This window comes from Cebus imitator, unplaced genomic scaffold (assembly GCF_001604975.1).
Source record: "Cebus imitator isolate Cc_AM_T3 unplaced genomic scaffold, Cebus_imitator-1.0 Scaffold240, whole genome shotgun sequence".
Lineage (NCBI taxonomy): Eukaryota > Metazoa > Chordata > Mammalia > Primates > Cebidae > Cebus > Cebus imitator.
The window spans coordinates 1,578,033-1,603,045 of NW_016107555.1; the positions used below are offsets into that span (position 1 = coordinate 1,578,033).

Genomic DNA, 25,013 nt, shown 5'->3' on the forward strand with positions numbered 1-25,013 from the left:
CTTTCCACTTCTCTAAGACATTTATTTTTCCTGGGTAGTAGAAAGTGTTCTCACAGATGAGAGAGACCACTCTCTGAACAGCAATCTCTAGACAAAGTCCTCCTTTTCCTATGTGAGACAATATTTCTGTGAGAAGACGTTATAAACCATAACAGTCACTACAGGTGTTACTAAAAGCAGCGGGAATTCTAGTATTTAAATGACCTGTTTCTTATCAGCTGCTGGCCTAGTCACCTGTGTTCAGTAAAGTCAGGTGCAGTTATTTTACTGGAATAAAAACCTTAATTGGAGGAAGAAGAAATAACACTTTTTGATCACATATTTTTAAACAACATATTTTCTCTTTACCTGAGAACCGGATTTCCAAACACTTTTGCCAGAAGCTGGTAAGTAGTGGCCTCAGCAGAGCAGCTCTGCCGTGCACTTCTCAGAACAGCCCCAGGTCATCTCTGCACCGGGTCATTACCAAGTTCTGAAAGTTATGCTTACACTTTTGGCTGTGTTATGTACACTTTTACCCAAGGGACAGTTCTCCAACAATGCCAGGAAGTGTGCTGAGAAAAGTAAACAGCGCTCTAGGGTCAACAGATGTGTTCTCACACTTCCGTAGCTCAGTTTGGCTTGAGGCATAGTTTCGAAGTGGCCCGATGTGTTCATGAGAAGACGTGAACGTGGGATGTGTCATCGTGGATGTGTTTTAAATCTCCAAAGTAATTTTGTCTTACTTGCCTCTTTTAGGAAATGAATATTTTTGGAACACAGTGGTGTGTGTTAAATTGCAGACAACATGCTCTGTGTCATTCTTACTGGGCCTCTCTGTCTTTTTTGTTTTGCAATCCAAATGAGATTTCTGGAAAATGGCAACATCTCTCTTTTCCTAAATTCCCCACAAGCTATTGCAGCTCTCAGAGCAACAGGTAACTAATCAGAAAGCCGCATCCGCTGCCCTGTCTATTTTTGACGTCCAGCATTGCGAGAATATTCCCGCTGAACTCCACTGACTCATGAGACATTTCTCTGGCTGAGCATCACTGAGTGGATGTAATGAAGCAGCTTTGCCTTATGCTTTACCCATGGAGCCATTGTTTGCTACAAGTTTCTGAACCAGGCCTACTTCATTGACTCATAAATGATCATTGGACGTCTGATGGAAGTAAACCCTGTGGGCTTTTGCTGGCTTTCAGTGCTGTTGCTTACATCACTTCAGTACATTACGATGCAACTTTTTGGGGAGGGGGGAATTGAAACTACAGCAGTATCCCAGAGTGGTGATTATTCTCAGCCTAGAATGCTTGGGAGATCCTGGGATTGTCTTTAATGTTAATAGTTGAATGGTCACAGGTCAGTCTTGCTATTCTAATGACTGCAAGTCTGAGCCAATAGGAGTTCTACTTTGCAAGTTACTGAAAGAGTTCAAAATGTGGCCGTGCAGCTGTCTGGCCTGGACCTGTAGAAGCTATAGCTTCTGTCCTGCATTGCCTCTATGGGCTCAGAGAAGACTGCTTTGCCTGTCTCCTGTGTAAGGGAATTTAGAAGTAAGTGCAATTATAATGGTTTGGGGTTTTTTTTGTTTTGTTTTGTTTTGTTTTTTTAGCTAACCTGGACATTTTTAGGTTCAGTTCTTTCTTAGTCCTGAATGAATCTAACAGTTGTAATTGCTTAAGAGAATCAAGTACTCAGTAACCCTTAGCTAAGTTTGTATAACATAACAAAAGTTTATCATGCACCTGTGTTCTGAGTTCTATAGCTATGGTGACCACAGGTCCTGGATTTTCAAGTCCAATTTCAGTTTCAAAACTTCTTGTCTCTATTTACCAAGTTTGTGTACTATAAAATTTGCTTACAACATAGGTAATGCTAATGAAACCAGTTCAGTCCATTGATGTTGGTTTTGTCTATAAAATTGAATTTTTCCCTTTCACTGAATTTTTCAGTTGTTTTTACATAATGTGAACTCAGCATTTATAAGACAAATTAGTAACAGATGAATAGAAAACCATCTAATTCACTTTTTTTTTTTTTTTTTAAGACTAACAAGCAGCTCATACCTGTAATCCCAGCACTTTTTGGGACTGAGGCAGGAGGATTGCTTGAGGCCAGGAGATCAAGACCTGCTTGGACAATATATTGAGATCCCCTGTTTGTAGACAAAAAATTTAAAAATTAGTCAGGTGTGGTGGTGTGTGTGCCTGTAGTCCTAGCTACTCAAGAGGCTAAGGCTAAGGATCATTTGAGCCCAGAAATTCCAGGCCACAGTGAGCTATAACTGTGCCACTGTACTCCAACCTGGGCAACCCTATCTCTAAATAAATAAAGAAAATAAAAGCTAACAAGCAGGAATAATTATTATTACAAAAGCAGCACATACTAATTGTAGTGAATTCTGGAAATACAAATAAGCAATGAGAATCACCCGGAGATAATAATGGTTAAACTTCTATTTTGTACCCTTCTTATTGGTAAAGATTTATTTTTAATTAACCTCTGCCTAAATAATCATTCATGTCCTTAACTAATAACAAGGTGATTTCAAATTTAGCTATTTGAAACACTCTGATTTGAAACATCTATTTCTGAAAATTTGTTTTAAAATTCTAGTATATGCTATTCTAAATCATGTTGGCTACATAGTTTTCTGTTTCTTTGGAGGCAATATAACATTCAAACATTATTTTATCCAGTTCATGTTTGACTTAAAACAAAACAGATTGAGCACCACCGTCTCATCCTAATAATCTACCCTCAAGTAACATAAAACTTCATTTATGATTTCACTAGGGCAGATAGTAAGCCTCTCAGTTTCATGTTAACTTTCAGAGGTAAGTTAACATTACTATGGTCTGTAAATTGTAAATTGGAGAATGACACTAAAAATCTTCCTTGATTCTTAGACACATTCTTTTCATACATTTTAGGATTCTAAATAATTGTGTTGTAAAATCAATAAGTACATTTTGTGTGGGGGTCTTCCCCCACAAAGAATGTTTTTATTAATAAAATCAATATAGTGTCTTATAAAAGATGACACCTTAGAATTGAGAAAATATAATTGTTAATTTCACTTCATATCATGGAAATTTTCCAAATGCATATTTTATTATTTTTTCCAAAAGACTTTCCTTATAAAGTCTTTTGGAAAAAATAATAAAATATGATTTTTTTTTTAAATTTCTGTGTTATCCTGGGAGAGGCAGTGTAGTGTTGAAACTGTAGGTTTGGAAGTCAGACAAACCTGGGCTCAATTCCCTGTTCTGCCTTTTATTAACTGTATGAATGGGGGCAGATTGCTTAATTCCTATAAATCTCAAGTTCTGCATCTACAAATTGGGGCTAATGGCAGTTCTGTGAGGACCACATAAAGTAACATATATTAAATAAGCTGTATAGCTATTAGAATTTAATACATGTTCTCTTTTCATTTTTCCTTTTTTTTCTAATTCCTTCTTGAATGACTTTCTGTAAAAAAAAAAAAAAGTCTGTGCCATTTAAGTCATTTTGATGTCATTTATAATGCTATTATTTCTATGATAACTTTTTCAGGAAGCTAAGAACTAAATTCTCCACTTTAACTCAGGAATTGTGAAAGCCTAGAAAATGTATCTGAAAATTGCAGTGTTCTCATTTTTCCCGTGTAGATATTGCGTGTGGACATGCACCTCTCCTTAACTTAGTGGCTTTGACACTGTCACTAATTTCATAGCAGACTATTTACATGGCAACCTTAAAACCTTATGAAAATTTAACTTTTTAATTAGTTCTGAAAGACACTAAAAAAAAAAAAAAAATGCAAAAACAAATGTGACCATTTTAACTAAAAGAAAAATGTTTTAAGGTATACCTACCCTGACCAGCTGATTATAGTTTCTTGGTATGAAACCACATAAAACATTACTGGTTTATAATTCACTCTCCTTTTTATTTCATCTCAATGATGAACTTAATATTTCTGAAGCATTCCTGTTCATTCTAGGAAAATGGTGAATGTATAACATCTTTGTGTTTATGCTATCAGATTTTGAGTTCAGAATTCCTCAAATTCTAGACATCTCATCAGTGATGGAGTCACTGTTGCATATTTGTGAATGAGTTCTGTGCTAGTGCAGAAATAAAATGTAGCATTTGAAGTAGCATGCACACATTGCGGTAATTCAGCAGTTAGGTCTGCACAAGTACAGATATTGCATGTCCAGCAGCAAAGTTGGCATCAGTGCATGCCTTGCATTTCCAGCCAAAGAGATGTTAGTATAGATATTGCATGTTTAAAAATTGAACAGACTATAGCATGTTTCAATTTTTAAAAAGTCATTTATCAAGTATGCATGTCCAAAATTTAGGGACCTGTAGTGATGTATAATTCTATACTGTAATATGACCCAAATTAATCCGTGGTATATTTAATTATAAAATTTAAAACTAAATGATATTTGGATCTACTTATGAACAGAGCAATGCATTCTAACTGTACCTGTTAACAAAAAAAAAAAAAAGATTCAATAGTTTTAGAGATACACTGTCACTGTCATTCCTAAAAATCACACTAGGACCAAGCTAGGGCTTGCTGTATGTAGTAAGTAAATCAGACAATAAGCAAGTTTTCAAATATTATCATTCTTTTTATTATTACTGATGATAACATCATAAAACTTTTCTTCTAAAAGAGAGCATTTTCTTTATGAAAACATTATATCAACTTTGCAGAATACTCAGAAATGATTCTGCTTGGAGTGGTAAATATAAATGTTTTCTTAAATTGCTATTATAGCATATGTGCCATTCCAGATTCTCAACCTATTCAATATAGAATAAGTGATTACTGGGTTTTTCACAATATTTTCTTCCTGCCTTATCAAGTGTTATCAAGTTTTCAAGTTTTGTCATCAAGTTTTACTTGAGGCTGGGCCTGGTGGCTAACGCCTGTAATTCAAACACTTTGGGAGGCTGAGGCGGGTGGAACACTTGAGCTCAGAAGTTCAAGACCAGCCTAGCCAACATGGCAACACCTCATCTCTACTAAAAGTACAAAAATTAGCTGAGCGTGGTGGCACATGCCTGTAATTCCCAGCTACTGGCTAGACTGAGGCAGGTGAATCACTTGAACCCAAGAGGCAGAGGTTCCAGTGAGCTGAGATCACGTCACTGCACTCCAACCTGGGCAACAGAGTGAGACTTCATCTCAAAAATAAATAAATAAATAAAGTTTTACTTTACTGGTATAACTTAAGGTAATAGGAGAGACTCTTCGAGAATCAGAAAAATATATTTGAGACTATGGACCTCTGTATAGCACCATGACAAATCCAACTTTTCCTGGTCATGCTGTTGCGGTAGAGTATGGGTGTCCTAAGAAACTGTTTCCCCTATTTGGCTAAAGTCAGCCTCTCACACCTATTTTTGGGGAACAAATGTTATTATATGGTATGCAGTACCACAAACTGTGACTTGCACAGCACGCATTGCTTACATTTGATCATTCTATTACCGCAGGCTTGTAATTGTCAGTATAGAGAAATATTCTTACAGCAGACAGCTGCTTCCCCAGCATCCCATCTACATCAGGTGGCCATGTCCAAAACAACTGAAGCTGATTTTTATATTAAATATTACCGATTGGCAGTGATAATTAATAAGTAATTTGCTGATGTGAACTTTCCATGACTGAGTCTATAACAGTTTCAGTTAAACTTGTTTACTACAATATGTTTGATAATAGAACAAAGTACCTTATCAGTATCACACCTACAGCCGTCCATCTGGGAGCACTGGGAGAAGGAACCTGAATGTCTTTTTCAGTTATAATGTGGAATGGGAGGAAAGTAAGGAATTATGTCCACAATACCTGGGTGAAGAGTAGAGTTGGAAAGATGTATGATCAGGTTCGAGAAAGCTAACAACCTTGAGTCTACGAACAAAGTGATAGCAGCGTAATCCTTAGGTCTGTTAAAAGCTAAATGAATGCATGTGCAGTTTCCCTAATTTACATTATAGGGAGTGATAGGACATTAATCGTGGTCCACCAGACTAAAAAGTTATTTGAGTAAATTTTTCTGAAGATACACATGTGATTGTCACACTTGATTTAATACATTAGACTTTGATTTTGCTCTGTTCTCAGAGCACGTGATGTAGAGCAAAGCCTTAGAATGACTTTTTTTTTTTTTCATCTTAAGAAGGGTCACATCTTTTCTTTGAATATTTTCCCCAAGAATTTCACAGGAGTTTCTTTTGCCATCAGTCCCCAAAAGGGTTTTAGTCTTGGCTTTTCAGTTCAGAGGGAATGGTAACACCCCTTGCCTTTCTTTGGTCACAATTCACTATAGAGTTATCGCCTGCTGTTTTCTTTTGTTTCTCTTCCAGAGTGAAAGAATTGAAAAAGGCCAAGGAACTTGAAGACATACAGCAGCATCCCTTAGCAATGTGACATTGCTTTTCAGACTGTTTTCATTTCTGTTTTTAGCAGAGACATGCAACAACAACACACACGCGCACACACACACACGTACACACACACACAATCCCTCTGCAGTTTTGGAGAGATCAGCTGCAGGATTTTAACAGGAATGTTTTGGTCATTGCATTTGCACTTTCATGGACAACTTTTAATTTGATCAGCAAGACATCTTGGAACTCAATCCTCTGTTGGATCATGGGAAATCAAGACACCAGGAGGAATTGAAAGAGGCTTCCTCTTCTCAGGAAGAAGCCATTTCCTTCTCATATAGGGCTGTATTCAAACATCGTGTGGAACTGTACAAATATTTATACCAAAAATATAGATAAGAAAAGGTGGGGCTATACTCGCAACAAAAAAGAATGCTGTTCCTGCGCCTGCCGGTCATTTCCAAGAAGCTGAATCTTTGAGATTGATTCTCAGTGGAGGGCTTAGATCATACAAAAATCTTTATTGGGTCTGTGTGTTTTCATTTTCTTCACTGTTTACTTTTGTTTGTGTTTGTTTGTTTGTTTGTTTTAATCTCTACAGCACACTTAATGCAACTTTTGAAATCTGCGGGTTAATGTCTTGTGGAAATTTGCAGAGGGGCAGGTGTGTGGTAAACGGGTAATGCATGGGAAATAATGAGAAGCAGCTCACAGAGTTTCAACTTCTTTTCTTGTCCCCACCACCTTCCAAGAACCTGCGAGGGTAGTAGTCATCTTGTCCCCTTTTTCATCTTCAGCACTTTAATTTTTTTGCCTTACTTTCATGTGCAATGAGAATTACTTAAGAAGTGGTAAAGCATGTAGCCTTTTTTAGTAACCTTGGAAACTGTAGTAATTCTAAGGAATCATGAACCTTGCCTGGACATTTGCCACCTAAAAGATCAGTGTGGTGCTGCGTTCTGGCCAGTAAATTCCATGTTTTTGGCTATATCTCATCCAAACTGAGCGGTTTCTGTGTATATATAGAAGGTAGAAATGAAAAGTGAGAAAATATTTGAAAGGGATTATATTAATTGCTAAATATTTTATTCACAAAGGTCAATAACATGGCAAGATAAAATTATTTGTATAGTTTTGTCTGAATGAGCGAGAAAAATGTGGATGTACTGTTTGTATATATTGTATATATTAAAACAAAGAGATATGTGCATGAAATCAAGAAAAAAGAAATGAACAAAAGCAAAGCATTAGTGGCTATGGTCTGTAAAATGAAACAAAAAAAACTTTATTTCACTATAAGAGTACTTTATTTTAAATGTTCTTTAGAAGAACATTTTGCTAAAGCATGACTAAACTGCAAAAAAAAAAAAAAAAGCTACTGTATTTAGACTTAGGAAAAAAGGCAGAGTAACATTACTTAAAAAAAAGGATATGTTTACATTTAATTTTAGCTACCAGGAGTTTATTTTATTTAAAATTTTTTTGCCAATGGTGCCAAGTAATGTGAATGCTAATACTGCTTAAGAAAATTAAGTTACTTTTGCAAAACGGATAATCATAAGATGAATCAGTATGTAGCTTAACACCACCCACTCACTCCAACAAAGAACACTTAGAATGATCAAAAACCTGACAAAAGAAATAGTATGAAAAGTAGAAAAATGTCACGTTTCCATATCTCCTGCTGGAAATCAGAAAACGTATTAAAATTGCACACAAAAATAACTAAAAATGAAAAAGATGCAGACTGGTCTTTAGAGATGGCATGGTATATTACTATTTCCACATAATAAGGAGCCAAAGAAATCTGATGCTTTTAACAACGAAACTAATGTTAAATTGAGAGAATAAAGTTTGCATTTGCTGATGCCAGTTTAAAGTTCCCAGGTTACGTTTGAGGATCAGTTGGTGTAAAGCTGAGATGTTTTCTCTTGGTTCTGGCTGCCAACCGTGAGTTAAAACTCAAGGCTTGTTGTGAAGCCTAAAAATATTCACAAATAAGCTTTTAAACTGGTGTCTTTGGAAGGAAGTTCGAATCAAAAAGATTGTGGTAAAAACTGGGGTCAGTGCTCTTGGTGCCTTTTCTATAATTGTACTTGTTTTTTAATTACTTCCTTTCACTGCCAACCTCGAATTACTGTACAGTATATGTCTTTCTGCTTGTGATCAGCTTTGACAACAGTGACAGCCCCACAACTAGTAGCCACCTGTACATTTGTAAACTGACCTGACTCAATTTTGTTTTTAAATGTGTGGGTTATGTTGCAGCTATTGCAGTCCCCCAGATTCCTATTATTTTACACAATTTGACCTATAGGAGGACACTGAGTAATTTACAAACATAAATGCATTCATAAATGGGAACAGAACGTGAAAGCCAGCTCTTTCAGAATACCCCATATTAATACTGAATTTAGATATCTTTATTCCATTTATTATGGTACAAATAACTGATCTTTTGACCAGAGTAATGACCTCAGTGGATTTGCTTTAACCCTCACATACATATTTTTTTTAATGTTTCACGTTACATTATTAGCTGAATACGTTAGAAAATTACAGATGATAGAGACTTCCATAGAATTAAGAGGGTTCTCATGGAGGGGATAGGAAGTAGGTTTAAAGCCTGCCGATGTAACCTACCAGTACAACTGTGAATCCTAGGTGAGGCAAAAATGCACTTCCACTGAAATGAAGCATTTCTGACCGCTTTTTCTTGGTTATGAATCTTAATTTCGAATATAAGATGATAGGTAAGCGCAGCTTTCTTGGATAATCTGAATTCCCAAGTGCCAGGAGTAGGATTTCATTATAAAATTAATAGCTAATCTTATTCTATCTCCTGAAGATTTAATTGCTATTGTTACCCATTCGAAATCAGCTGTACTGTGTGAACGAAATAAAAGACAATAACTCGAACCCCTCTCTGGCTGCACGGTCGCTTATGGCAGTTCCACACAGTAGTTGGCGCCCAATGGGGGGTCCCTGAGACTTGCATGTAAAACTAGTCTAGATGTCTTCTTTTTTGTAAGTTTTATTTTTGTAATTGTGCATGTAAAGCATCATTGAATCAATGGATCTGTTGAAGAACTCAGCTGCTGGAAACCATGCAAAATGTTTTGAATTGCCCTTAAAATATGGAAAATGTTTTCTGAATGCTTTATATTCTTTCTGCTGTAAATTAAAAATGAAGAAAATTTCCCCATATTACGTGTGTGTTTTGCTTTAATGTGACTGGGTAGTGAAATCTAAGGTGATAGGCACATGTTTCAGAACATACGTAACAATTTCAAATATTTCCTTCTGATCCAGATGTAATGTTTTGACACTGAATGTTACATTGTTTCAGATAGTTCCACGAAAGAAAAAATGTCTTGGAGCCACCATTCCGAGAGCTTTCGCCTCTTTCCAGCACCTCTCAACATAATCATTTGTGTGAGGCAGTGCAGTTATTTGAAAGATAAAGACATTAATTTAATTCACCTTTTCAGTTACAATCCTCTGAAGTCTTCTAAAAGGCATTTTGCAGCAGATTCCGAACGTCCTCCTTCCTGAGTATTCTGTTCCATTCCCTTTCGTTATCTCCCCAGTGGTCCCTCTGCCATCTAATCCATCTGGCCGCTACTGCCAGAGAAATTCTGCATCACGGATCTCCCAAGTCCGCGAGTCAGTGGTTTCCAGGGCCCACTACATTTAAGTGACATTTTTCTTGTTTCTCCTCTTTATTCAGTCTTCTTTTCAGTTGTACCCATCCTGCACCTTCTAGGTGGTCTGTGCACAGTGCGTCCATTTTCACTGCTGTCTTTGTTCATGGTGTTTGTCCATCCCTTACCTGGAAAGTTCGCTTTTCCACTACTCAAATCCCACCGCCTTTGTGACACTCCCGTTTATTCGAATATATATTAACGTTTCCCTTTTCAAAGTATTCTATATAGAGTTGGAAAAGACTGCATAGTACTGTATTTTTTACTTCTCATCCAAGAGACCCCCCGAATGACCTATTAGTGGTTGTTTTTTATGTAGGAAACTGTTGGTAGGAATATTTCAGTAACAAATACATGACAAAGTAACTCACTGCGTTCAGATTTGTGCTTCCCTCCCTTCAACCAAAACCTGAGGACCTATTCTGTGCTAGGGACTGAAAATACAGAAATGAAGAAACTACAGCCCTGACGCCAAGGCTCTCGTAAGCAGGTTATAATATGATCTACAGCGACAAATATTTGTGTTACCGATGAAAACCTGAAGAACGGGGACCTAACCCAACCCCAAGCCTGTGACAAATACCCGAAATGGACTTCTTATTTTAACTACTTTCTTAGAGAAACATGGTGCCCCAGGATCACTAAACTAATCTGGAACGTTCAGCAGCAGCCAATCATCTGTCTCTAACACTGTTAGAGCGAAGTGCTCCCTAGGCCCAGAATAACATGAGATGCCCCCACCCTCAGCCACACAGTCCCTCGCCAGTGCCTAATGCACCACCTTTGCAGATCACGTCCCCACGCGCCAGCGCGGGCTCGGTGCGGAGAGGGAGCTGTATTGATTGACCTGCACTCTGCGTTTCGGAGCCCGAACCGCCCTGGAACCCATGTGGCCCTCAAGTTCCCAGGTAGCTTCGTCCCGGAGGCGCCCTGGACGCGCCCGCCCACTTCCGGCGCGCCCCTCGCGGCCCAGCGAGCCCCGCCCACTCCCGCCGGCCCCGCCCGGTGACGTCTTTGCCTCGCGCCGCGCCGCCCCGCCCATCTCCCTGGCTGCCTCGGATCCCTGCTCCGCTCCTTTCCCGACCCTCGCTCGCCGCCGCCGCCGCCGCCGCCGCCGCCGCCGCCGCCGCCAAAATGTAAGTGACCTTAAGCTACGCGGGCGGCTTCGGGCCCCTCAAGCGGCAGCTCGAGGCTGGGACTGCCGTACTGCCCAGTTACCGCCGGCCGCCGCTTGGACGTAGGCCGGGGCCGCGCTGGGATACCAAGGCCTCGGGGTGGGCGGTGGCCCTGGGTCGCGGGCTGCGGACTGGCTGGGTGCGTCCCGCGGCCAGCGGGCGGACGCGGAAGGGGCGAGGGCGGGGCGGCGAGGCGCTTCCCGGAGGAAGTTAGCTGCCCGCCGCACCCCGCTCCTCGCCCCTTCCCCTTCTAGCCCCCGAGGTCCGTGAGAGGAACCGGGACAACTGGTGTGGTTCGGGACCGCCCGCGCTCAGCCCGGTGCTGCGCTGGGACCCAGAAGTTGCGAAGGAAAGGACCTCGGGCTTGTCCTGAGCCCCTATGGCCCGAGGTGCTCCTGGCCTAGCTAGGGGCATCTACACTGGGAAGATGACTTTACCGTGGGCCTTCGCTCTCAAGCGAAAGCGCTCTTGTGGCCCTTGTAAACCGGTGCATCCAACGGTAACGGTTAGAGAATGCTAATTGTTAAGAATCAGAAGGATCCTCTCTTCCACCTCTGTTTTGCTCATTGCTCACCGTCGGAGGAAGCCCCGGGTTTCTTCCAGGAGCTGGCGACACCCCTCGAATGTTACTGCAAAGGCTGTTGTGCCAGTAGATCACAGTGGTTAAGATCTAGAGCCAGGTCGGGTGTGGTGGCTCATGCTTTTAACCCCAGCACTTTGGAGGCTGAGGGAGGTGGATCACAAGGTCAGGAGTTCGAGACCAGCCTGGCAAACATGGTAAAACCCCGTCTCTACTAAAAGTACAAAAAATTAGCCGGGTGTGGTGGCGTGTGCCTGTAATCCCAGTTACTTGGGAGACTGAGGCAGGAGAATCGCTTGAACTCAAGAGTCTGAGGTTGCAGTGAGCGGAGATCCCACCATAGCGCTCCAGCCTGGGCGACAGAGCAAGACAACGTCTCAAAAAAAAAAAATCTAGATACAAGGTACACAGGACCTTATCTAAAAACAGGCTGTACTACAGCCAGCTGTGTTGACTTTCTAAACCTCACTTTACTCATCTGTAAAATGGGAGTAATACTCCCCTCAAAGAGTTATGAAGGTTAAAGGAGAAAATGCGTGGGAAGAGTCTAGCACCATGGCATGGTCCTTACTTATTATCTAACAGACACGAAACTCTGAGGACAGAGATGGGATCTGTTGTAGCCCTGGTCATTGACACATGATAGATGTAAAGTAACTGTTCAAACAGTCCATCAGACTGTTGTATACCAAGGCACGTGCTAGGTGCTATTTAGGATACAGAGAATGAGAAGACCCAAGAACCTGTGATTTATTCGAGGAGGCAGGACTTTGTACCTGAAAAACCAAAGTGATGCTGTCCAAGTAATGGAGCCAATAATGACTTGAGAGTCAGAGTGGTTAAGAAAGATCTGCCTGGGGAGAAATAAAGCCTTTGATGAAGATTTTTAAAGGTGAGTACCTTCCTGGGCCGGGTGCAGTGGTTCATGCCTGTTGTAATCCCAGTACTTTGGGAGGCTGAGGCAGGTGGATCACTTGAGGTCAGGAGTTCGAGACCGACCAACATGGCAAAACCCCATCCCTACTAAAAATACAAAATTAGCCAGGCATGGTGGCACATGCCTGTAGTCTCAGCTACTTGGGAGACTGAGGCAGGAGAATCGCTTGAATTCAGGAGGCGGAAGTTGCTGTGAGCCAAGATCGCCCAGTTGCACCCCAGCCCGGGCAACAAGAGCAAAACTCCGTCTCAAAAAAAAAAAAAACATAAAAAAAAGAGTACCTTCCTAAAAGAGGAAGCATTGCTTCAACTCACCTTTCCGAAAAAGAAAAAAAAAAAGGACAGTAGAGTTTACCTATCTTGGGATCAGATACTAAAGGGATACAAAGTAGATCCTATTAAACCTTCACTTTTGTCCCTTTAGTAGGTGGGACAGCCTCGGAAATTATAGCGAAATTAGAAGAAATGCCATTAAAATTTGTTCATTGCTTCAGGAAGAATTTCTTTTTCTGCTTTAGTTCTGATGTAAGAGATTGTTAACAGTGAGAGTCCCAGAGTAACACCTTTTTTTTTTTTTTTTTTTTGAGACAGAGTTTTGCTCTTGTTGCCCAGGCTGGAGTGCAATGGCGCAATCTCAGCTCACTGCAACCTCTGCCTCCCAGGTTCAAGCGATTCTCCTGCCTCAGCCTCCCGAGTAGCTGGGATTATAGGCATGTGCCACCACTCCTGGCTAATTTTATCTCTGTTTTTTTTGTTTGTTTGTTTGTTTGTTTTTTCGTAGAGACGGGGTTTCTCCATATTGGTCAGGCTGGTCTCAAACTCCTGACCTCAGGTGATCCACCCGCTTTGGACTCCCAAAGTGCTGGGATTACAGGCGTGAGCCACTTCACCCAGCTAACATGTTTATACTTAAGAAAATATATTTGGAATGGGAATTTACTGATGCCCCTGCCTTTACATGTTCCAGGTCTACAGGTCCAGCTGCTGCCGCTGGCAGTAATCGAAGACTTCAGCAGACGCAAAATCAAGTAGATGAGGTATTGCTCTGACATGTTGGAAACATGAATTTTAAACAAGTATGAGAGCACTCTGGAAATCTGTTTAGAAAAAGTATCATAAAAGTATGAATGTAAAGCAAATTCTGACTGTATCATAATTGTAACAAAATTTTGCTCCCTGCTGTGCTGGAAGATCTGATCTAAGCAAAATTCAGACTGTAGGCTTCATGCTTGATTTCCTGTGATAGAATCACAAACCTGTACATAACATTATCTCAGGAAAAATAAAAAATCATTTACCTAAAGCATGAACACCACTCCCTGAGTATATTCCCCAAGAACCCCTTGATAAAATAGGATAATAAAATGTTAAGGATAAGGGCTGTAGATTGCTCAAGCCAAGACCAGTTTTTCTGATGAGATTTTTTTATGAAAATGCTTTGTCCTGTAGTCTGACTTAATAGTTACCCAGCCTGAGCAAGCCTCTCTGTAAAATTCCTCTCTGACAGTTGTCCATTGACACACAGAAGGTAAAGGCTGTCACTCCATTAGCCCAGCAAATCTCTCTTTGTAGAATTCTTGAGCTAGAGGACGTTCATCTTTTGTTCTGCGCTGTGTGTGGAGAACCACAGCAGAAGATTGAGAAATTCAGTCTAGTATTTCCACATTCCTAAAAGCTGTCACTGTCCGACAAATATATTTCAGTCTTTCTACATTTAGCTGTCCTAAAAAAAAGCAGTTAAAGTTATGTTAGATACTGTTGTTAAATAATAATGTTTTGATCTGATGGTTTTATGAACTTCTAGACATTTTAGATTTTCATAGTAAGAAACCCATTATAATTCTGTCCTGCCTGAAGCTTTTGTTTACTTACAATATCAAGTTGGATTTTTTTTTAACCAAAGGAATTTTAAGGAGAGTTTTTTTTTTTTTTTTTTTTGAGGCAAAATTCCCATAAGGTACAACTAAACATTTTAAAGTGTGTAATTGAGTGTCGTTCAGGATATTCATAATGTTTTGCAATCATTGCCTCTTTCTATTTTCAAAACTTTTCCATCACCCCAGAACACCTTATAGCCATTTAGTAATCATTCGCTATTCCCTCTTCCTCCCTTTCCCTGGTAACCTCTAATCAGCTTTCTATTTCTGTGGATTTGCCTGTTCTGGGCATGTCATATAAAAGGAATCATACAATGTGTGGCCTTTTGCATTTACCTTCTTTCACTTAGCACAATATTTTTCTCATTCATTCGAGTTGTAACGTATGGTACTGTGTTCCTTTTTATGGTTGAGTAATATTCTATTGTGTGTGTATACACAATTTGTTGATCCATTTGTTAATGACTCTTTCAGTTGTTTCCACCTTTCAGCTATTATGAATAATGCTGTTATGAATATTCACAGACAAGATTTTGTTTAGACATATGCTTTCATTTCTCTTTAATATATACCTAAGAGTAGCATTGCCAGGTCCTAGTAACTCTGTTGAGTTTTATGAGGAACTGCCAAATTGTTTTCCACAATGGCCACATCACTTTATTTTCCCACCAGCGATGTCCAAGAGTGCCTGTTTCTCAACATCCTTGCCAACACTTGTCTTCCATTGTTTTGATTATAGCCATCCTACTGAGCTCTTTGGTCTTCATTTGCGTTTCTCTAATGATTAGTGATGTTCAGAATCTTTTCATGTGCTTATTGGCCATTTGCGTGTCTTTGAAGTAATGTCCGTTTAAGCTTTGCCCATTTTTTAATTGGGTTGTTTGTCATTCTGTTTTTGAGTTGAGAGTTTTTTTTATACATTCTGGATATTAAATTTTTCTTTATCAGACATGTGATTTGCAAGTACTTTCTCCCATTCTGTGGGTTGTCTTTTTGCATTCTTCATAATGTTCTTTTTTTTAGTTTTTAATTTTTTTGAGATGGAGCCTTGCTCTGTTGTCCAGGCTGGAGTGCAGTGGTGCGATCTCAGCTCACTGCAGCCTCCGACCCCCAGGTTCAAGTGATTCTCCTGCCTCAGCCTCCAGAGTAACTGGGATTACAGGCGCCCGCCACCTTGCCCAGCTAACTTTTTGTATTTTTAATGGAGACGGTGTTTCACCATGTTTGTCAGGCTGGTCTCGAACTCCTGACCTCAGGTGATGTGCCTGCCTGGGCCTCCCAAAGTGCTGGGAGTACAGGTGTGAGCCTCCACTCACAGCCTGATAATGTTCTTTGATGCACAAAAGTTTTTAATTTTTATGAAGTCCAGTGTATCTCTTTTTCCTTTTGTTGTTCTTGATTTTGGTATCAAATCTAAGAATCCATAGTCAAATCCAAAGTAATGAAGATTTACCCTTATGTTTCCTTCTAAGAGTTTTATGGGTTTAGCTCTTAGATTGTTGATCCATTTTCGTACATAGGGTGAGGTAGGAATTCAACTTCATTCTTTTGCATGTTGGCTCTTCAGTTGGCCCAGCACTGTTTATTGAAAAGACTGTTCTTTCCCCTGTTGGACGGCCTTGGCATTCTTGTACCATAGATCCTTGGGTTGATTTCTGGACTCTTGGTTCTGTTCCATCAGTCTATATGTCCTTATGCCAGTATCACACTGTTTTGATTACCGTAGCTTTGTAAGTTTTGAAATTGGGACGTGACTTTGGGGAGTACTGCTCCCTTAGCAATATTTTTAAGTCTTGTAGTGTGTAAACATAGGATGTCTTCCCATTTAATGGTGTCTCTTAGCAATTTCTCTTAGCAGTGCTTTCTAGTTTTCATTGTCAAGTCATTCACCTTTTGGTTAAATTTATTCCTAGGTATTTATTCTGTTGGATACTATTGTAAACACAATTGTTTCCTCAATTTCCTTTTCAGATTATTTGTTGCTGGTGTATAGAAACACAACTGATTTCTATGTGTTTCTGTTGTACCCTGCAGCGGTGCTGGATTTGTTAGCACTAGCAGTTTGTTGTGGATCCTTTGGTATTTTTTATGTAGAGAGAATCATCTGCAAGTACATATAGGTTTATTCTTCTTTCCCAATTTGGATGCCTTTTCTTTCTCTTAACTAATTACTTTGTTTAGAACTTCCAGCACAGTGTTGAGTAGCAGTATGAAAGTGAACATCCTTGTCTCATTCCTGATCTTAGCGGGGAAGTCTTTCATCACTGAGCATACTAGTTGTAGATTTTTCCATAAACGCCCTTTATCATATTAAGGAAATTCCTTTCTATCCTTAATATGCTGATTGTTTTTATCATGAAAGAGTGGGCCCATTATTTTCAAAGTGAAAGTTTGTCTCCAAGTAACAAAGTGCTGACCTGGAAGAAACAATGTGCCTGTACATTGTCTTTGAAATCTCTGTTCCTCCATTTTTTTTGAGACAGAGTCTCATTCTGTTGCCCAGGCTGAAGTGCAGTGGCGCCATCTCATCTCACTGCAACCTCTGCCTCTTGGGCTCAAGTGATTCTCCTGCCTCAGCCTCCTAAGTAACTGGGTTTACAGGCGCCCACAACCACGCCTGGCTAATTATTTTGTATTTTTAGTACTGAGACAGTGTTTTACCATGTTAACCAGGCTGGTCTCGAACTCCTTTGCACGGGTGATCCACCTGCCTTGGCCTCCCAGAGTGCTGGGATTACAGGTGTGAGCCACCGCGCCTGGCCCCTGTCCTCCGTTCTTTGTGCATTACTTGCTGTGATCACACTCATCTAGGTGGTGGACATAATGCGAGTTAACGTGGACAAGGTTCTGGAAAGAGACCAGAAGCTCTCTGAGTTAGACGACCGTGCAGACGCACTGCAGGCAGGTGCTTCTCAATTTGAAACAAGCGCAGCCAAGTTGAAGAGAAAATACTGGTGGAAGAATTGCAAGGTAATTTTATTTCCAGTCACCTTTACGTTAAGTCCCCCTCTCCATTCTCAGAGAATCAACAGGCTACAGATAATGGCCTCTCATGACTCTGGGAGATGGGTTTGACTTCCTACACATGGAACTATGGGTCCACTGGGAATCTGAAACACTGACTGCATACCCTTTCCTAGCCCCACACTAGGGCTCCTCTACATGCTGTGGCTGATCTTCAGAACATGCACGTAGAACAGGAATATCCAAAATCACTCATGGTCATCAGCCCTTCCCAATCCTCCACCCTAGCAGGGCCCCAGACACAGATAGGAGAGGGCTGGAATTGGTCAGTTTTTGTGTAGTTCTGTGATTGGTTCCAAGGTCAAGGGAAAGAAATGCTTGAAAGCCACAGTGTGCTCAACAAAAGAGTAGAAAGCAGCCCTCCCAGGAGCGTGAGCCAAAGCAGATTTTATACAGTGAGTGAGTCAGTACGCTGTGACCAGATTCAGATATGTGCTGTCCTCTGCCTTGTTTACAAGTGACACTTTCAGACACCGGGCAAGCTGAGTAGCCAGCCCTTCCATATGTGGAAAACTCGTATATACACAAACAAATGCCTAGCTAGAGGCCACAGATCATTTGAACATCTTTTTTAAAAGCAGATAACTTACCTTCAGGCCCTAATCAAGAACATTTAATTTAGGCTTTAAAAATTATGAATTATTCCAGACTGTATGCACCTGAATTTCCCTTTCAGTGACTAGACAAATATTATATGATGCTCTTCAACAAGCACGTTGTCTGTGTTTGAAATGTGATGGGGACATATGTTTTGTTACAGATGTGGGCAATAGGGATTACTGTTCTGGTTATCTTCATCGTCATCATCATCGGTGAGTTACCCTTTTCTAAAGTCATTGGAAAAGTCTTCTCCATGTATTCACAGACCGTTGATTTTGTGTACAAGAACTCAGACTAAAACTTCCCTCTGAAATGTTAGTTTTGGCTAGGTGTGGTGAGTCAGGCCTGTCATCCCAAAGCTTTGGGAGGCCAAGACAAGAGGATCACTTGAGGCCAGGAGTTTGAGTCTAGCCTGGACAACACAGCATCTCTACAAACAATTGTTAATAATTAACCAGGTATAGTAGTGCACACCTGTAAGTCCCAGCTACTCAGGAGGCTGAGGCAGGAGGATTGCTTGAGCCCAGGAATTCGAGGCTGCAGTGAGCCATGATCATGCCACTGCACTCTAGCCTAACAGAGTTTCTCAAAACAAAACAAAAAAAAGGTTCATTTATTCCAAGGTTTTCAGTTTTCTTTAATAAATGTTTTAAGTACTTGAGTTTTATATAAGTCTGAGATTTCTGATATAAACATTAATCCTTTGATGTTCGAGCAAATTTATTCATTTCCACTTCTTTTCTCTGAATATATTTTTAGCATCTATTTCCTTTTATGTAATGTAGTGATTAAAAACATGGACTACCTGTGATCCATCCTGGTTCCACCACCATCCAGCTGTATGGCCGTGGACAAGCAATTTAACATCTCTGGGTTTCAGTTTCTCCGTTTGTAAAATGGGGATAATAGTACCTGCCTTGTTTGTTTATTAGAGGACAGATTTGGTAAATACATAAAAAGTGTTTAGGTTGGTGCCTGGCATAAAATAAAAATAATAGCTATATAAATAAAATATGTATGTATACACATACAAACACACACATATAACTTGAAATAACTCATTGCTGTTGGTAGCCCAATATATGAGAACTGTTTAGAGAAATATGACTTCTTTCATTGATAGGTAGATATTTGTAGGGCTGTAGGGCCCCACAGGGTCGTGGGGTGTCCCTTATGTTGTGCTGAGGTGCAGAACCTGAGAAGTAAAGTTATAGGACGCTGAAGAACTGGTGAAGAGCATCTGGACTCGGGGGGCCACGCAGCCTATGAGCGGAGATGAGTGAGAGCCCCAAATGCCCAGAAGCATCTGTATTTATTAGGTACAAGCAGGGGGCAGGGTTGGGAGTGAGGTCATCATCTATAGGCTTAGTAATAGGGCATAAATAATCACGTGAGTCACAAGTGAGGGGGTCACCCCATTATGTCACTTGGGCAGAGTGGTGGGCCTTGCACAGTAGAGGGCCATGCTGTGTGCAGTAGTACAGGGTCGTGTACAGAAAAGGGGTCCACCCCCATTAGGTCACCAAGGCAAGGAGGTGGGCTGTGTACAACAGGTGTCGTGCATAACACTTCTTATGTGGGGGCTAGAGACTTCAAAGGATTTCTAATAGAAGGATACTATAAGCCAATGCAGTGGGAGCTGACAGACTTGTGCTCTTAAGATATTTATGGGAGGGTGATTTGAGCTAGCACAGAAGCGAGAAAAGACTGACAGGGTATACAGCTGCAGTGACTGGTCACACCAGAGGGCTTCTTCTCCCTCGGTTATTTCCAGGATCTCAGGCCTGAGGCCTATTTTCCACGGGAACTGGATGCAAGGTACTACAACTCCTTGCTCCAAGCCTGCTGTACAGCGTATACCCTTTCAGGCAGGGATGCCACCGCCTGGGTCTTTGGTTCTTGTCCTGGTCTGGCTGTTTTCCCATGTACTGCTTCTGTTCTGTGACTGCTCCGGGCATTCCTCCTACTGCAAACTACTATATGATTATATGGAAGGATTCTATAAATCAGCACTAAATGTGTTAGTACAGCTCCGACTACAATACCTATACGATTATATAGAAAGATTATATAGAACTAAGTATGCTAGATATAAGTATTAAGTACGATTATATAAGCTAGATATACGTAAGCAGTAAGTTATACTTTAGGCACTAATTCTATAAACTAATATATGATTATATATAAAGGATTATATAAAGGAAATAGCTGAGTAATAACACTGAACTAAAATATTCTTCAGGTACTAATTGTGCCTGGGGTCTGGACAGTTCTCCCTCCTCAGTGCCCATGGGGGTGTTACCCACAGATGTTAGTGGATGTTTCATTTTAGCAGGAAGGTACAGTTATTTGGATCCTTCTGATTCTAGTCTCCTTCCTCTGGCCCTCTATAGAATGGAGAGAAGCCAGTAGTAGGAAATCAGCGCAGTCTAATTTCTGATCACATTTCGACTGCAGCATTGGATGTTCACTTGGGATTCGCATTGAGAGACTAACCTGCTGTTCCCCCTGCTTTTTTATGTCTCTCCTGCCTCGTAGTGTGGGTTGTCTCTTCATGAAGAAGCAGTGGAACTCTAACCTGCTGTTCAAGAAACCTCTTCAAGACTTTTGACTTAGAACCTACTATATTATCAAGCTTACCTACTGCTATCTCTAAAGTGATTATTTTGTGTTAATGTAAAGTTGAATTTTTAGGAAATGTGCCTTTGTTTTTTTTAATACTATGCACTCCAAATTAGAAGCAAGGCCAGCCCCGTCCACGTTTTGCACAGTGTCTTTACCGATTTACATATGGGCTGATGAAGAGGCCTTCTGAAGTTCCAGAGTGCTATCATCTAGATGTAATGTTGTCACCGATTAATTGCCATTGCTCCCAGTTACTTAGCCTTGTCATTCAGCATTATTTTTAGAACTACATTTTAAACCTTTGGGTAATCGATTTCCAACTTGTGCCTTCCAGAAAAAAACACTACTGCCTACCACAAATCTGTGATAACAACAGTCTGTGCCTTATTTTGATAAGTTTCTGATTCCCTGTAAGAGAACCCTCTACTTTTTGTAAGCACTACTGACTCTCGCTGTATTTAAGATAAGATGCTGGTGAAGAGCTTTTGCTCTTGCATTAGATTTGAAGATGTTTACGTTCTTGTTACTGTTATGTATCACTTGCTAAAAATATTGTTTTAATCAGAAATAACCTCTTTAAAAATTTTTATAGAACTATGGCTTTGACCAAAGTTTCTATTTTACCAAAAAGTTAAATACCGATAAAATGGCCTTAAGTCTGTTCCTGACAGTTTAATTAAGAAATGTGCCAAATGGAACTTAAGGTGCCCCTTCAGAATTAAAATCGTAACCTTGTGTGTGAACCTTCCACATCTTGACAGGGTTTTCTTCCTTTTGAAATGCTGTAGACAGTGTGGCTCCCCTTCTGATTCAGTATTTTGCAGGGGGGGTTAGAGAAGCCTTGAGGTAGACTCTGACCATCTCATTCCTATAGACAAAAGAGTTTAACCCAGCAGTTGGCAGATTATCAGCTGTGGACTCCAACATGTTTCTAATAATTATACGACCAACAATTCTGTAGCCTTCAAGTAAGACCACCTGTGAACTTGATCATTACCTGGCCCAGATAGGACGATAAACTGTAGCTTTTTGGAGTTTCCTATTTTTATTCACATTCTGCTTCCTAAATCAGTCTTCTAAATGATGCTTGCAATTAGGCATTGGTCAGGGGTGGATGGCTCTTCACAGAGAGCAGCCAACCAGAGACCTTGCTTTGATATCAACAACTGCAGAGGATGCTGCTGTGAAAGGAACTGTTGTCATCAGAGAAACTTTGTCATCAGAGAGACTTTTCGTGTATGCATGAGACTTTCAACATCTGGATACACAGCTTAAAGATGGAATTCAAGTATGAAAGAAAACAGGCAAGGAGGCACTGAGGGAGAAGGACACAGACTTGAACGCTCTGTGGCTCGTTACTAGAATATTCTAAAATTATTGTTCACATGCTATTATGACTTACAAAGCAGGAATAGCTGAGGTGCACCAGGACACGGGTTTCATTTCTTTACTGTCTATTCCCTTAACATCACTGAGTGATTTGTTGTTGAAGACAGCCTTGCAGTATGGCCAGCTGTGAGGACAAAGCAGCTGTTTGTGTTAGGACATAGCCCCCCGCCCCCCAAGCACAGGGTCTCTGGCCCTGTCTGACTCTGAAACCTTGGTGCTCACTCCTTGGCTACAGTGCTCAGTCCCATGTAACCCACTGGCTCCTGCATTAACCCAGAAATACCTCGCTTGTATCTGTGCACTTAGCTGGGAACTTACCCACTGTCATGACCTGAATAAAGTATTTATAAACATGGTTGTGGCACCTGTGTTCCTTATAGAGGAATAGCTGCGCCTGGTCCAGATCCTAAAAATGGCATTCCTTGCTGCTCTCCATACCTGTCCCTTACAAACCCTGAAACTGTCTCTCCTCTTTTCCCACCAGCCCCTCTATAGGTACTCTACCCTCCAGCACCCAGCATTTCCCCATGCCCGAGTGAACAGAAGCAAACCACTCCCCTCGTGAAAAGTGCTTTCTAGTGTAGGAGATGTGGGGAAAACTGGCTTTTATACAATTACCAAAATACAGGATTTGGCTTTGGAGAGCTGGCCCTGGATGTGGTAGACTGGATGGCTGCTGACACGGCCATGGGGGAGAGAAGTCTGGACGGACAACGGACATCCCCAGATACATGTTTTCATTCTGTAGACTCTTCTTTCCCCATGAATGTATTTCCATTCTTATTCTACAACTCCCAGGAAACAATATCGTATGGGTGGAAGTAGACTTTTGCTTATGTTTACAAAAGTCCCAAGTCCCTTTCCCTAATTACAAGTCCCACTATGATCTGGCCCTTTAGCTTTCTGACTTCATCCCATACGACTCTCCTGCTCTCTCTCCTCCAAGTAAGGTACTCTTTTTTGGGTGGGAGACCCTGCAAATGCTGAGGCAAGGGTCTGAAGCCTCAGCCTGTTCCCATATAAATAATGAAATAGAAAAGAATTAGAAATACAATCACACAGTCATTCATAAGCAATCATAAAGATACCTAGATATATATATACCAAGTATGACCTTTTAATTTTGCTAATGTTTCTCGGGTTGTGAAGTGTGAATAAGGTGACATTGTGAAAGAAGTCACCCTAAGGCAAGATGCTCTCTGTCACGTCAGTCTAAGGGCTGATGGAGGGCATCTTGGCTATGCTGCAGCGCCAGCGCTGGGAAAGCGCCCGCTGATTAGCAAGCTACGGAAGATGTCTGAGATGTCTCCTTCCTTGGAGGAGTTAGGAGAAAACTTCGCTCCCACAGGCGCCTGTGGCAGGCCTGACGGCTGTCAGGGACACATACCAACATCCAGGGGCTTAATTATTTTCTCTGTGTGATGCTGTGCTCCGGCAGTCACGTTCCATGTCTACTTTTGTGTTCCGCTTCTCCACCTGGTTCCTTTTTTAGGAGATAGAATCAGTAAAAGTAACATAAATCTTAATGTCTGTGTTCCTTCTTGACAAGTCTGGAAAAAGTGCTGACGCATTTTTCCCTTGCCCTTGCTTCTTCCCTTGCCTGGGCTACTTGAAAGTGTCTCTAAGACACGTGATTTACTTGACCCTATCACTGACCACCAATGACTTGCCCTACCTACCCTGCCCCCTGCTTTATACTCAATAAAAGTCAGCACGTCCAAGCACTCGAGGCCACTGCTGGACTCCACGCTTTGGTTGGCAGTGAACCCCTGGGCCCAAACTCTCTTTGTCTTGATCTCGGCGTCTTGTGTCTTTATTTCCAGTAGAGAGGGGTTCTACTGTAGGGCTGGACCCTACAGTCTGCCAAAGTATAGCTGTTAACAGTGGAGAGGTGTGTGCATGGGACTTTCAATGTTAGGGTGTGGCTTGCAGGCCAGAGTTAAGCTATGAATGAAAAAGGAAGCACTGAAGGAGAAACAGACCCGAATAAAGTTTGTTTCAGTTTCTCAACAGCAAACTTACTTCTTTCCAAAGGTCCTTTGCAGGTACTTTCCACTCTGCAGGGCCCACTTCCCCATCCATCATGGCAGGTGCTGCTCATCTTGGGTTTAACTCCGCCTTCCCAGAGGCCTGCCCGGCTGATCTGAGGCGGCTATGGCCGCCTTCCTTCACCTCTGTCCCAGTTACTCTTCATCCCAGTAGCTTGTTTTCTACACATCGCTTTAGGCTTTATGAACTTATTTATGGGATTGCTTGTATGTGTTTCTCAATAAAATGTTGACTCCCTGGGTGGCAGGGAGTGGTGGTGGTCTACTGTTCTAGCCCCTGGGATTCCAAGTGTCACTACCCCGATTTGCACGCAATAAATACTTGCTGAAGGAATGCAGTTTGACAAAACTCAGCTTCCGAGGACACCCAGACTATCGCTTGTAAGAATAAGGTGGTTTATTCAGTACCTAACATAAGCACTCGCCCACTTCACTTTTCCCCTCTTCCTTTACATACAATTTCATTCATCCAACAAATACTGAATATTTTTTCTGTACCAGGCAGCACAGAGAGGGGCGGCACTCAGCACTATACCTTTCATTTCTAAGGTGTTGAGAAAGACAATCTAAACTGAGCTTTCTGACTTTTTTTTTTTTAAGGGCACTACACCTTCCTCCTCTGAAACAGTGGCTTTTACATTTGTCTTCCCATAGTTGCCAAATGAATCTGTAATTTT

The 25,013-nt window shown here is 41.0% G+C and overlaps 2 protein-coding genes across 32 annotated transcripts in view; both read left to right on the forward strand.

Annotated features, from left to right (window-relative positions):
• Positions 1-9,585, forward strand: part of CAMTA1 (calmodulin binding transcription activator 1) — a 963,406-nt gene extending 953,821 nt beyond the window's left edge. For 12 of the 31 annotated variants that reach the window (XM_017498371.2, XM_037727800.1, XM_037727801.1 and 9 more), the window contains one exon: positions 6,355-9,585. In XM_017498371.2, coding sequence (XP_017353860.1) covers positions 6,355-6,387 — 33 coding nt within the window. In that variant the 3' untranslated portion in view covers positions 6,388-9,585. Of the gene's footprint in view, positions 1-738; positions 918-6,354 lie in introns of all 31 variants that reach the window. The other 19 variants (XM_037727793.1, XM_037727794.1, XM_037727798.1 and 16 more) reach the window with 3 other exon arrangements.
• Positions 9,586-11,093: 1,508 nt separating this feature from the next.
• VAMP3 (vesicle associated membrane protein 3) lies at positions 11,094-22,643 on the forward strand. Its single transcript, XM_017498380.2, has 5 exons — positions 11,094-11,218; positions 13,741-13,810; positions 17,462-17,620; positions 18,435-18,486; positions 20,813-22,643. Coding segments are annotated over exons 1-5 (303 nt in total). The 5' UTR covers positions 11,094-11,216; the 3' UTR covers positions 20,833-22,643.
• Positions 22,644-25,013: the final 2,370 nt, after the last annotated feature.